The sequence below is a fragment of the Chlamydotis macqueenii genome, chromosome 20 (assembly GCF_036417535.1).
Source record: "Chlamydotis macqueenii isolate bChlMac1 chromosome 20, bChlMac1.mat, whole genome shotgun sequence".
Lineage (NCBI taxonomy): Eukaryota > Metazoa > Chordata > Aves > Otidiformes > Otididae > Chlamydotis > Chlamydotis macqueenii.
This window is the reverse complement of record NC_141575.1, coordinates 9,819,273-9,833,867: the sequence shown is the minus strand read 5'-3', so window position 1 is coordinate 9,833,867 and position 14,595 is coordinate 9,819,273. Positions and strand designations below refer to the sequence as shown.

The window sequence follows — 14,595 nt, the reverse complement described above, 5'->3', positions numbered from 1 at the left end:
TGAGGGTGAGTCCAGGAGGAAGCCAAGATACACCAGCAACACTAAATGTTCAGACTAGAGGTGTCAGAAGGGGCTCGGAAAGGTGCTCTGAAGAACCAGGCAGGGCTTTGCAGCTGGCTGAGATGCGACTGACACTTCTTGAATGACCAGAGAGGACAAAGGTGAAAGAATATAAACCAATAACTCATGGACCACTTTGCTGAGGGTACAGCTGTGATTTGAGAATGATCAAGGAAGCCTGCAACAGCAACACGTGATGAGCAGCTGTGATAAGAAACACATCAAGAATAACTCAAACCAGTGTCACAGCAATATCAATGTGAATATGTGACCCTGCTGTGAGTCCATTCCCTGGGTACATCTCTGCCTGCTCAGCAAGGAGATGCAGAGAGAAAAGTTCTAGAGAAGGGAACAGAAATGATTAGTGACAGACAAAGGTGCCTGTGAAAGGACAGATCGAAAAGATTAGGCTCGTTAAATTTAGAGAGGAGATAACGTGTGAAATGCTTGATGGAGCTATACAAAACAATGCTGGCAATAATGAGAAGCCAGAGAAGGGCTCTTGTTTACCCTTCCCTCTGATGAAAGGACAGAGGATGCTCAGTGAGGCTGGAAGGATGCTCTGAATGGCATCAATAGGAGAAAAGGACCTGGAGTAAAAGCACGAGATGCAGCTCGGATGCAGCAGAGCTCGGTTCTGCATTCAGCTCTGTCCAGTGACCTCGAGCAGATTTCCCTCCTTCTGCTGGGGACAGTTCCTTCCTACGTGACAAACAGTGGTGCTGGTGGACAGCAAGGGCTGTGGCAGCACAGAAGACCCAGTCCCCACCGACACCACTCTCTGCTTGCTGTCTTCAGGGGCAGCAGGAGAGCCGACAAGGCAAAAGAAATGGTGTAGGTAAGAGAGAAACCCAAAGTCCTACGGCCAGCCAAGAGGCAAGTTGATTCCTTCAGGCTGGGCTGATGTAAGGCTGCAGCTCGAAGGGAAGAGGGAGCACATGGCAGATGCATTGCAACAGCCACTGGTGTTGGCACCATCCCCTGCTCCAGTAAGACCCTCAAAGCAACAGGTCCTGCAGCAGAGCCACCGCTCTGAAGGCTGGCCTTCCTCTCCTCTGACTTTCCCTGTGGAAGGACGAGACACAGCACTGGTACAGGTCGGACCTGGCAGGTCATGACCACGGACGGGGACCCTTCGCACCGGCTGGCTGGAAGGGAGAGAGCGCACATCCAAGCTGCATCAGGGTGGGATACTCACACCTACCCCAGCAGACTGCGGAGCACAGATCGGTTGTCAAGATCATAGGCTAGGGATATGAAACTTCCCTAGTTTGAAAGAAAAACAGCCTGGAGCCAACCTCACCTCTGTGAACCAGCTGCAGAGAGAGCCAGAGGCAGCCAGCCCCACCTGAGCTGACACGGACACCAAGGAATGGGAAGGGAGGGAGGGAGCCCAAGGGAAGGCAAATAACACAACTGACCACACTCCCAACCAGACTCCACAAATATCTCAGGTTCCCTTTGAGCTCTGTCAGCTTTAAACCAACAATCACAAAATTGCTGGCCACCAACCGAACAGGGAGGGTAAATTATGCATGCGCCTAAACCGCTGAGAGAAACACACATTCAGGTGCAGCGAGCATGATCTCCCAGGTCTTTCTAACTCACTGAGCAATCCACTGGAGAGGATTTTGCTTCTAAAATAAGGAGCATCAGGCTCACTGCAGCACTGAAACAATGAAAACCCAAATTTGATTAGATACTTTTATTGCAATTATGAATCTTTTAATAGTTTTCCATATCAGGGATTAAATTTTCATTATTTTTTGTTCAAGACAGTTACACAGATTTAACAACCTTTCTTTAGTTTCTCCTTTCAAGAGCGGATGAAAAGGAACCCAGCAAGCCCTCACCGTATCGGGGAGCCCAGAGGAGCCCCAGACTTCTGTCTGTCTGTCCTTCATCGCTGCCTCAGCATCTATTCAAAGTCTTTCATGGCTCTCTGGTCTCTTGTGCTCTGGTGCTGCCAGAATATTAACACCGGGTGAGAACAACCAGCTACAAAATGCTTGGATAAGTTTGAACACCTCATGCAGGGAGAAAAAAAAAAAAAAAACAAACCCTGCAAAAATAATTGAAATAATTGCTGGTGAAGGGTAGATAAGGGAATCGTTGGCAGCCCAAATGCCTCCAAATCAGCCTATCTTGATGATAAGACTCCTATTAGAACTAGAAAGGATTTTTTTCTAATTAACATAGATAATAATTATGTTTTTCCCCCTAAGTCAAGGACAACTGAAAAGGTAACAAAAGAGTGCAGAGACGCGAAAGAACTAGCTACTAAAATAAAAGTTGACCCTGGAAAATTATTTGCTGTATGCAGAGCTCCAGATCAGCAGATAATAAAATAAGACACCAAAAAGTTACGATAAAACACCCAGAAAGATTATTGCCCTGGATATTTCAGGAACAAGTTTTCCGTTCTGCTCAGCGAATTGTGGGAGGACACAACAGGACCTGCTGAGTGCTTCTGAAAACAGGATTATTCTCACTTCCCGGGGAAAAATCTGGCCTGAAATGCAGAGGCTGAACACGACATGCAAAAGGTGAGAGCACAGACGAAAAGCGGAGCTCAGAAATAACACACCTCGCCGGTGGGCTTGGCTGCTTGTCCTCCTGGAGACAGAGGGAATAACGTGGGAAAGGGAGGTGCAGTGAAGAGAAACTTAATGGGCTTAAGACAAGGGTTCTGAGCACCTAAAGTCTATTAAAATAAAAATCAAAATTGGCTCTGGGAGAAATTCAGTCGCACAGACAGAAAAGCAGGTGAGAGATTTTAAACATGAGTTAATGTTAAATGACACCAAATTGAGCTGGGAATAACAGGGCTAATAGGGTGCCAAACGGTTTGGCACTAGCACTGGTCTTATTTAATGCCACTAATGTGCTGGAAGAGAGGTTAAATTACACCTGTGGCCACCACTAAAGTGGAAGGAGTCTCTCTCTAGCACAAATAATTACCAAAAGCAGACCATAAGAAATTAAAAGTATGGGCAGGAGAAAGTATGAATTGATTTGGAAACGACCAAATTAAGACTCGCTGAAAAATAAGGAGGTACTCAGCTTCCCCAGGAGGGAAAGAGGTCGGGGCAGATAACTCGCGTCCAACAAGGTCAACACAGGCTGTTGGGCGCGTAAGAGACAGATCTGGAAGCAAGGCAAGGCAACAGCGCCTCCCAGAAGAGAAGGAATTCAAACATCTGTCCCCATGAAGGGGACATCTCTTGAAGGACCACTCCACGCTGCCTCCAACGGAGAGGTCTCATCTTGCGCACTACAACCACGCATCTCCTCGTTGAATTTCTCATGATACAGCTTATTCCCCAGGCTCTGAGGCAGCCACGAAGTTCCTTTTTTTTTTTTTTTTTATCTTCTCTTTTCCAGTACCTTCATCTACGTGCAGACCTCAAAACACAAACTGGTTTTCAAGAGGCAGCTTCATGACTGACACGGATGACGTAAAATCATTCACCTCTTCTATTTACAGCCTCTCTTTTTCTCTCCTTCTCTTGTATACGGATATATACAGATCGCGGTAGCCTCTTTTTACCCCAGCCCTTGTGCTGAGAACTCAATATTGAGTTGTTTGTTGAAATAAAGCTCCTGAAATCTGCTATTTCTGATGTAAAGGTCAGGGAGAGGAAAAAAATCCTGATAAAATACACCAGAAGAAATGAACGAGGAAGAAATTGGGGTAAACAGAGGCAGGAATGCCAGCAGAACAAGCTCAGCTCCTGTACAGCATCGCTGTGAACGTCACAAAGGAGGCAGGAAGGACAGATGCCAAAAGCACGTTCCTCCTTTGCAGTCTTCTGCTAGCCTGCACTTTTCCAGCCTGAGAATTCACACCGAGGCAGCATATTTTGAAGCATGCCCAAAGAACAAATTGTCAGAAGTTTCATAAATGAATAAACATAAAGGTCAAGGCCAAGAGTATGAATATTTAATTATTGACTGGCTGCAGCAACCCAGCCTGTGTTCTGCCGGCACCTGCAGAGCGCTCTGCCTCACGGCCATGGAGCGGAGCAGCGGTACCCAAACTGGCATCAGCAGGACTACATCTCCTCCGGGACTCACTTCCTGGGACTGCGGCCCCTGTTTCTGTAGCAGACAAAAGTTAGTTTAGCTCTTGGGCCAGAGAGAAGCTGTCTTGGTTTTGACTGGCTTTCAGTATCGTGTTGTTTGCCCTTTAATCAAAATGTAATGGAAATATAAAACGTGTTATTAAAACATCCAAAAATTCTGATTTGGTGCCACAGATGCAAGAAGGTTTTCCCTAAAATGAAAAGTCTGGCAGAATCAACTCAATTCTGGTAATAAATTCAGTGAAAGCAGCAAAACTCACAGAAGTATGCACTGCTTGGGAAGTCAGCAGGAACCTTCCTACTGAACAAGCCTACATTGAACAAACTCTCAATTTTTCTATTTTAGAGCGCAACGAATTACCTGTAAATCACATTTACCCATCAGTTCTTCCCTCCTCGTGGTATCATATCCCTTCCACCACCACCTGGAGCAGCGCAGGGAGCGTGTGGATGCAGTCTACACCTGACTGCATCTACCAGCAGAACATAAAAGGCCTTTCTTTATCTCCAAACCTCCCAGCAGTTCTGGATTTACAGCCCGCAGCATACATAAATCAGAGTGGGAACTGTCTGTGCGTATCTGAAGTCACACAAAGCCTGACGTTCAGCAAAGCATCGGCCTGCTGGCACGCACAAATCAGTTATCAGAAAACAGAACAGCGAGGAGAGGCATGTAAAGAATCAAGGAGCAGAGGCTCTGGTGTGCAAACAATTGCCAGGGAGCAGGGGCTTTGCTTGGCAGGGATGGAGAGCAGAGCACGCACCGCTCCATGGGCTTTGACTACAGCATGCGCGTGATTACTTTCCTGCCTTCCTGGCAGGCATGGAATGAGAGCTGGATGGATAAAGCTGCGTGTTATGCTGCTGTGACTGTTCCTGCGTGTGTGAGTTCGCCGTGCCGAGCTCCCCAGCAGATGGACTGAACCCAGAAAGGCATCGATTTTCCCCGCACAGCGAAGAGAGGTATTTGGAGCAGTATGGAAGCACTAAACATGAAACAAACAGGAACAACCTCAGGAAAACAATGCAACTTCTGTTTCTTTTCCTGCCTTTAATCTTTCAGGCTTCTGGCATTCATAAGATGGAGCCTGACATGCTGACACAGGGTCAGCAGGCGCTGGGGACAGACAGGCTTCAGACAGCAAGTCACCTGTGTGACCCCTGGGGAGGGATCCCTCTCTTTCCAGCTCTATTAGGGAGAAACAAATTGCCCTGTTCCTCTTACTGGCTCTGTCTTGAAAGCCTTGCATGCCAGAGCACTGTCCCTGCTGTGTCTCAGCACGACCCTGTGCTAAGGCACAAGCATGGACACCCCTGGGAGACGGCTGTGTACGCTGGGCGGGTGCGCAGGCAGAGCAGCGAGGTGGCCAGCCCAGAGGAGTAACGTATGCTCTGGGAGAGAAGGATGTTCTGCAGGAAGCTTTCAGCAGCAGCTCCCACTTCTTGCTGCCCTGAGAAACACTCAGCCATCTCCCTAGGATGCTCCCACAGCTCCTTGTCCCCATTGCCCAAGTGACCCTCTCGTATGGCAGGATCCAAAACCCCATTTCCCTCAAAGGACCGGAGAGAGAGATCAAGGCTTGGATGGATCCAAACCTCCAAGTTCAGCACTTTCATTCTGTGTCAAAAAGAGTCAGCAGAGAGAAACAGGAGCCTGCAGCGGACAATTAAGTTCAGAAGTGGCTGCACTACCCCCACAAATGTCTCCCTGTCTATAAAGAGAACCCTGGTGAGCTAAGTGCACGGTTAGATGCAACAGTTTGTGCCACAGCGACTTGAGGGACAGGAAGTTTGAATCTCAAACATGCCCTATCCATCAGTAGTACAGAGATGCTGCACCCGAAGTCCATACAAAATTTTTACCCCAAGTGCTCCTTCCAGGAGATGTAGAATCTCACTTTACAAGAGGTCTGCAGCAAAACTGCGGGAGTCTCGACCAGTCCAGCCTCAGAAGGGTTCAGCCAACCCACGGCGGATCCTTTAGGAACCCATTCGACTATGGGTGGAGCTGGACATAGCTGGAGGTCACATCAAGTTAGGCTGCTGATAGATCAGCCCTGCTCTAGCCCTGAGAGTGATCCCGTTGTTTCTGCTTGTTAAGACACGATCCTTGTGAATGCCAAGGCTGCAGGAGGAAACTAGCACGCACCTGCTCCCACCGCAGCAAGCCTGATCTCCTCTCGTCATGGCAGCTAAATACATTCCCTGCAGGCAGGCTAAGATCTCCTAGGAGCAAAACACTAGCTCCAAACATAATGGTTTGGATGAGAGATGCAGGACAAGGGCACAGCACCAGGAGCTTTAATGGAAAACTGTTCCCTACCAGCTCGGGGAGGTGAGAGTGACTTTCCTTTACCTGCCAGGTCTGCGCTGCACTCTCAGATACCTACACCAAAACCATCTCCAGGCTCTCTCAAGCGGGAGAAATCCGGTGTGGCAGTGTGCTAAGGCAAGTACAATCTACTCCAGAAGCTGTAAGGTTGTATTTCTCTCTGCACAACCACCTTGCTCCCTCTAGGCTCAGTATCCAAAACATCCGAAGAACCTGCCCTGAAAAGCCGTCCCCAGAAACGCAATACTCGCCTCTCCATCGAGAGCCCCGCTTGGCAGGGAGCCGAGGGGCAGGAACAGCAGCAGCTACGTGCTGCCGTGGCCCTGCAGCTCTGCCTCTCGCCTCAGCCCGCTCTGGACTTTTACCCACTCTTACCTTTAAGCCAGTGCTCTCTGCTTCGGAGCCTTTATCCACACCGGTGATGTAGATGCCCAGGGAATATTCTGCCCCTCCTCGGATCATCAGGCCCAGGGACTTTCCTTCATTCAGGACCAGATTCACCTGCAGAGGAGGAGGAACAGTCATTGACGTGGTGCCTGAGCGCTGCACAAAAGCGGCCTCAGCTCCACGCTTCTGACAACCACCACGTCTCCCCTGCTGCCGTCAGCTCTCCCACCCAGACAGGGCAATTCTACCAAGGGGGACGTTTTCCAGTGAAGTGCAGAGAATATGCAACACCCATGATTTGGGTTTGTTTTATCTTTTCCTGCTTTACAATAATTCAGAGGGTCAAGCGGAGCGAGAGGGCAGATCACGTTGAGAAGGTGTGGAGGTCTGGCTCTTCCAAAGAAAAACTTGGAAGAAGAGAGAAAGATGATGGAATAATACCCAGGATCCAGGTGACAAATCCAGAAGTAAAGCACTGGCATGGAAGGAGGTTAATACCTCAAGTGGAGCAAGTAATGTTATTTCAGGAGGGGTCTGGGCCTCAGGAAAGGAGATCTAGCTTAGGCAAGGGCTGAAAGACCATTCTGCGAGCTGGCGTCCAGCTAAGGTGTCAGACAAAGGACTGCCAGAGCTCTGCTAGGAGCTGCCCTTCTGCTCCCGTCTGTCCTGCAGAAACCCAGTCTCCAGTACTAGCAATTAAAAATATCAACTAATAAAGTAACCTGCAGGTTTTCCAGTTTAGGGCAAACACACTCAGGGTCCCGACGGAGCTGCTGTTAAGCTGTCCGGCTGCAGGCCAGGCTGCGCAGGCCCGCTGCACGGCCCCCGACAGCAGCCCCGGGTGTCACAAGACACAGGGTGACAAAGCGGCATCGAAGGGGCCCTTCTGCTCCTGTTCTGCAAGGAGGAAAACGTGCAGGTGAGGAGAGATGTAGGATACACGGCCCGCTGGGACACCGGACAGCTGCACCCCGGCCACGGCCCTTGGCCAGGCGGGGCAGTTCCTGTGGGACAGGGCAGGCAGCGGGGGACACGAGAAGGAAAAGCCAGCTCTGCAGCACTACGTTCAGCTACGCGAGGGGCTGTGCATGCAGTCTGGGAGGATTACAATCACAAAAAGTTGATCTGAGGCAGTTTGCAATGCTTTTTATCTCTGGGCTAGATACTTCGCCGAGAGGAATCCCCAAAGCACCACTGACGGAGCGGTGCCAGTCAGCACCGGCTGCACATTTCCCCTTTGCCTGGCTGTGCCCTGTGCAAATGGGATTAACGGCAACTACCCGCATCCCTCCAGACCGGAAAACAGCCCAGCTCCCTTTCCCTGCTCTGTGCAGATGGCAGCTTCCCAGGACACCCCACCCAGGCCACCCTGCCTGGCCAAAGCACAGGAGGCACTCAGGCCTCCTCCGCACAGCCATGTGCCTTATTATCTCTAATTACTAACACCAGGACAGATTTTCCATCTCTCCTGCCCAGAACAGCCTGCACGTTTCCCGTTTTCCACAGCCCTCTGACAGGCCGAAGCACCACGCAGCACCTGGACGGCTGTTTTCCCTGCCGGCTGCGGGGCTGATTTTGCAAGGCACGCCAAAGCTCTTGCCAGTTTCCCACCTGCCTTCTTCCAGCCTCTCCTGCTCAGAGGGCTGATGATATATGGAAGTTCAGGTGAGAATTTAGTGCAAACGAGCAAGCCCGTGTTCAGCTCCCTCGAGGACTCTCAATTTAAATTGGCCTTTGTTCACTCGCTGCATGACATTTTCTAAATGAATAACTCTGGGGTTTTTTTTTTTTTTTCCTTTTGTCCCAAGTTTTAAGTCAATTCTGGAGAAAAGCAGACAGCAGGAATAAAAACAAATGAGAAAAGCCAAAATGTGTTTCACACTGATAGAAACAGACTGTTTGTGAATGGCTTTTATATTTAAAACTCTCCATCGCAGTCAAATCAAAAGCTTGCACATTTACCTGGATGGAAAAGTCATTTCCAGCGTCAAGTCACTAATCAACCTGCCTTTCTGGAGGACACGGCATCACACAGGGAATTCAGCCTGGCCTTAGAGAGGCTGGTATTGAAAACCCATTTTCTATCTTGGTGGTGGTGCAGCAGCAAGACAGAAAGCAGCAGCGGGACATAAGCCTACCCGAGGACAATATCCCGCAAAATTGTGTACTTTGAGAAATGGATGCCAAAACAGCTCCTGCTTTTTTAGACCAGTATCACAGCTGGCCAGCAACTGCATCAGCGCCTCATCAGCTGCATGCGTTTTATGGATCTGCAAGCTAAAGCTGGGGTGATCCCACGAGCGCGCTACCAACACGGGCAGGCTGTCGGCACGGCACCGCTGCCCTCTGCTCCCCACGCTCCAGAAACGGATTGAACGGGGAAAGGCGGAGAGCGAGACCTGTAAGACATGAACTACCTGTACTGGCATCCTTGTCTAGGGCCACACAAAACACCTTCTCCAGGTTCGTCCCTCCCCTGCTTTAAAGTGCACAAAGCGCTGGGAACAATTTTGGGACCGAAGCACTGTAAAGGATCCGCAAAGAGACCTTCACGCTGCGGGCTGGAGAGCAGAGCTGGGCATTGCAGCCACCCAACAGAGCGCTTGCCTGTCAAAACCAAGGGCAGTTTAACTGACTCTTTACACGAAAACATCGCTCTGGACATAGGATGATTAATCTATAGAACATTTCACTAGGTTTTATCAAAACCAAAAAAGTATTCAACTTTTCCAAAGTCCTTCTGTTTTCTCCCCACCTGTCTAACAACATGGAGGTTTCCCTCTGCTCCGCTCTGGTGAGACCCCACCTGCAGCACTGCATCCAGTTCTGGAGCCCCCAACACTAGAAGGACATGAACCAGTTGGAGAAGGTCCAGAGGAGGCCATGAAGATGATAAAAGGGCTGGAGCCCCTCTGCTGTGAGGCCAGGCTGAGAGAGCTGGGGCTGTTCAGCCTGGAGAAGAGGAGGCTCCGGGGAGAGCTGAGAGCGGCTCCCAGTGCCCAAAGGGGGCTGCAGGAAAGATGGGGAGAGACTCTTCAGCAGGGCCTGTTGTGACAGGACGAGGGGTGATGGTTTGAAAACAGAGGGAGGCAGATTCAGATTAGATATTAGGAAGAAATTTTTTACACTGAGGGTGGTAGAACACTGGCCCAGGTTGCCCAGAGAGGCGGTGGATGCCCCATCCCTGGAAACATTCCAGGCCAGGTTGGCCGGGGCTCTGAGCAACCTGATCTGGTTGGAGATGTCCCTGCTCCTCACAGGGGGTTGGACTGGATGACCCTTGAGGGTCCCTTCCAACCCAAACCATTCTGTGATTCTACGATTCCCTCCTACTGTAACTTCTTCACCGCACCATTCCAAAAATTCCCAACTTTGGGAAAAAGACGAGTAGCAGAAATGCAGCAAAGTGCACGCAACCACAGATCAGGGACAAAACAGACCGGTAACGCAATGTGCCCTCTCTATGTGTTCCTAAACAACAAATACACAACATGCCAGCACTCCCTTGGAGCTCGCAACACGAGGGGTAGCTCCGTGCTGAGACATTTCCATTTCCCTTTAACACTATCCGGCCAGGCCGGTAAGCGGAGACGCTGCTCTCCCCACCTCGATATCATCAGATCGAGTAAGAGATACTCCCTCTCCCTATAACCCTGACGTGCGGCGGCGGGAGCTGGTTTGTTTACACGCATGCCAGCAAACCTCCTCTTAGTGAAGCAGAAAGCAATGAACACAGCCCCGAGCAATAAAGCTCTGGAAGACCTCCCTGCAATCCCAAGCTGCGTGAAAAAACCTAAGCACTACTTAAAAATACGTTGCTGATGGCAACCCCAGAAAGCTGGGTTGTTGAGGGCTTAATTGCATTTCTTAATCAACTAATAGCTACGCCTCTCTGAAGAAACCCTGCAGACATCGCAATAGAAACTCAGGCTGCTGCGAAAAGCGTGGCAGCAGCAGGGGCCAGAGAAATAACCACCCTTGGCGCATTTGGCTTATTGACAAACTGCAGATTTAGGGGACAGCTGAGAAATAAAGCCAGTGCTCGCAGGGAGGGGGCTCGGTTTGGTCAGGCTGGGGAGCAGCAAGGGAGGTGGGAAGGAGGAGCGGAGAGAAAGCGTTCAGGAGCCAAACCCGGAGATAAGCTGATTGCCAGGATGGAGCAAAGGCTGAGTCACTCCATGTTCAGGGCTCGGGGGTAAGAAGGGGGGTTATTTTGCACACTATTTCCCCAGGGATCGCTGCCTCCACTGACAGGGCACACTGCAGAGATGGCGTGAGGGTGATGGCACAGCGCTGCCCGCACCAGCTGCCTGAGGGCCCCTCTCCCACGCCGTAAGCCCAGACACAGCTGTGGGGTGGGAGACTGCGGGGCGGCAATGAAGCACAGGCCAAGCTGTGCTGTCCAAGGAGGGAGCTAAAAAGGTTCACTGTGACCAGGCTGTTGTTCCCACTGGTTCCCACCCCTGTGCCTTGATCCTGCCACGATGGAAGCGCCGATCCTGGGCTCCACTGGGAACAGACCCCCAGTACACCGTTGCCTGGACCAAGCCCTTCTGCTTGGGCTTTCCCACGCAGGTAAGTAGGTTTGTACACGTATCAGCAACACTTCTGTGTCCGTCTTGTCCCAGAAGAGTGCATTCTGGTTACATTTCCACCTCATGTTTCCTCCCTCCTCAACTCTCCCCCTGTTCTGCTACCAGGCTGAAGCTCGGAGTGAGCAGCTGTAACACCTCAGGGAGAGCTGGGATCACCTCAAGCTACTGAACGCACAGCTGTCCTAAAACAGAGGCAGCAAGGACGGCTGTGCAGGAGCGCAGCTATTCTGTGGGGAGAACAGAGGACATCCAGGCAAGGTAACCCCTCCACACCTTTCTGAGAAGGGCCAGGTATTCGCAGGCTCATGGCAGCACAGATGCTGCGCAGTCCCCACCTCCTCCCCTACGCTGTACCGAGGCTGCGTCCAGCTCTACGCTGCTCCGTGTACATCACAGGCGTGTTTGGAAGATCAGGGTCACAATTCTAATTTCAATTTCAACACTGAAACATCTCCCACCTCCTGTAGTAGGAAATTATGGGAAAAAAAATGCCATCATCAGTAAGGCATTTGCTCTGAGTTGATTCTTGAATGAGATTTCTTTTCTCTGTGTTTATGAAACTACCTGTTGACAGATTGAATTTTACCATTAGATAAAGCACCTTCACAGAAGAGAATTACTTTGCATCAGTACAATTCAGCACACGGCTGGCGTGAGTGGCTGAGAAGGTTTCATCCATGCTGACAGCTATTTCCATGCCATTACTGCTACCACGCAACAAAAACAACACTTAAGGAGGCTCGCAGGGCTCATCCCCCTCCTGCTTGCCAAGAAAACCCCACTGGTTTCTGTCTAGACATCCTGCAAACGCGCAAGCACAGCTCACAGGGACGCAGAGCCAGCTCACAACCCCATAACCAAGGGACTGGCTACAGCGCTGCACACGTGGGGCACCGATCTGCAAACAGGTTCCTGCAGCAGCAGCGAGCATCTCCCACAGCTGAGAGGTGACCCTCGGAGCAAAGGGACAGGCAGGTGACAACAGAAGCAGCACAGGACAGTCTCTAAAACAAGTCTCAGCCCAGCAGTGCTGCCCCGCTCTTCGCCACGCTGCCGCTGAGCCCAGCTCCCCACTGGGCCGGGCTCAACTCACACAGCGCTCAAAGCTCTGGGGCACAACTATCGCTTTTGGGTGGTTTTTTTCTGTGTAAAGTGTCTGAAATAACACAGAGATGACACTGACAGCACGGGGCGAGGTGAGCTGAGGCCTGACCCAAGGGACATTTTGGGGTAGGTCTGCTGGGATAGCGCTACAGACTGCCCAAGGCAGAGGATACCTTCTGTCCCCAGGGAACTGGGGGACCAGTGGCTCACGCCACACACTCCAGTCACCAGAGGAAACCTGCAGGCAAGCGAGGAGCCGACCACACACCCCTGAGCAGCCTGGAGAGGCTTCTAGCTGTAAACCAAAGCAAACTCCATCAAGGTCAGAGCAAGCAAACAGAGAGCCGCAGGGAGCTGGATCGCTTCACACTGAAAATGTCATTACAATCTCATAGAAAGAAATTCTTCCGTATCTCTCCTGCATCTCTTATCCTTCATGCTCAAGTAGTCACCATTAGTGTCTCAAATATTCCAGCCACGCAATGTTATCACAGATATATTTTTTCTTTTTTATATAATAATTATAGCTACTTTTGAATACAGAATTGCCTGAAGGCAAGTTCGCATTCTCTTCTTCCCGTGTATTTTCTTTCTTCTCCTGCACTGAAAGCTTAAAGGAAGAAGCAGCTCCCCTGGCAGTAAGAACATCAGAGCGACGATTCAGCTGATGAAATGGCGTTTCTCAGAGAATTAGCAGTCCGACACTTGCACGCCATTTTGCACAGCTCATCTTCCTCCCGGCCCAGCAGCACCTACAAGTTTTTGCCGGCTGACGGTTTCCAAAGTGCTTTTAATGAAATAAGCTGTTGGTCCCAGACGTACATCAGTGACAATTCAAGGCACAAATGGTCCTTGCTGTTGTGAGAAATCTCGAGGACTTAAGCCTGAACAGATCATAAAAATCAAACCGCTGTGAAGCACAGGGTGACCACTGGAAGCAGGTCCCACCTTTCCAGCAGGAAGGGCACATCTTCTGTTGGGATGGTGCTGCGGGACCGGGACCTGGTGCTGTGTCTGTCCTGGAGACAGGTGGCTCCAAGCACGTTTCACCAGAGCTTTGCAAGCCCTTCGTTTCATGCATATTACTGACCACATCGCTGGCTACTTCACCTGTGGGGAAGATGGGCACAGGCTTCCAATGAAGCACTGGATCCTCTGATCATGGCTACAGAGGAAGGCTGCCTTTACCGCAGGAAACAAATACTAGCTAAACTTGGGAAATACAGCCAGCTCCTCAACCTGCCACAGCCAACACAGACATAGAAAGCATAAGGATTTGCACTAACTTGCACAACCACAGGTGCATAGATGCCAGCACCTCCTTCACCCCTCCATTCCCTTTAATTCTTGCATCTCCTGTGCCTTCTCATGAGATATCATGCATGTCAGGTCAGGTCTACACCGAATAATTGGCCCAGATCTTAGCATTCACCTCCTGCTCATCCACACAGAATAGCCTCTGACCTGAGCTTGGTACAAGCTGGATTTTGGCCCAGAACCACTGACTGGAATGGGACGGTGAAAGCAAAGCCAGCGGACAGCTGACATTCCACCAGTAACTTCCCAAAGCCCCATAATGGCTTCTTCCACAGCTGACCGTGGAATCCTAGTGTCCACACAAAAATACGATAGAAAGTTAAGGGCAAGGAATGTGCCAGCCCTGGCTGCCCTTCTGCACTAAACCTGTGCTACAGCGAAGTCTGAAGGTCCAAGCAGGTCAGAGCGAGCCGTCAGCTGAAAGCCCGACCATCCCGGCTGCACACCAGTCCATCGGCTGCACTCCTCCATCCCACCGTCTGGGTGCTCGCTCCAGGAGCAGGCAGCCATGCAGCAGATCCCTCCTCCACCAGACAGATCGGTTACGCTATCACACACACAAACAGCGGCGGTTTCCATTTCAAGTCTTTTGATAATGAATGCTTCTGCCTATAGATAAGCAAACTTGTTAAATCATGCTACAAAATCCATCCTTTCAGGCATACAGAACAGATGTGCTGGAGGGAAAGGTAGCCAGACAGGGGTATCTCTATCG

The 14,595-nt window shown here is 50.5% G+C and overlaps 1 protein-coding gene across 3 annotated transcripts in view; it reads right to left on the bottom strand.

The window, feature by feature from the left end:
* Positions 1-14,595, bottom strand: part of WHRN (whirlin) — a 50,653-nt gene that overhangs the window by 16,342 nt on the left and 19,716 nt on the right. For all 3 annotated transcript variants that reach the window (XM_086763715.1, XM_086763716.1, XM_086763717.1), the window contains exon 3: positions 6,853-6,978. In XM_086763715.1, coding sequence (XP_086619841.1) covers positions 6,853-6,978 — 126 coding nt within the window. The remainder of the gene's footprint in view (positions 1-6,852; positions 6,979-14,595) is intronic.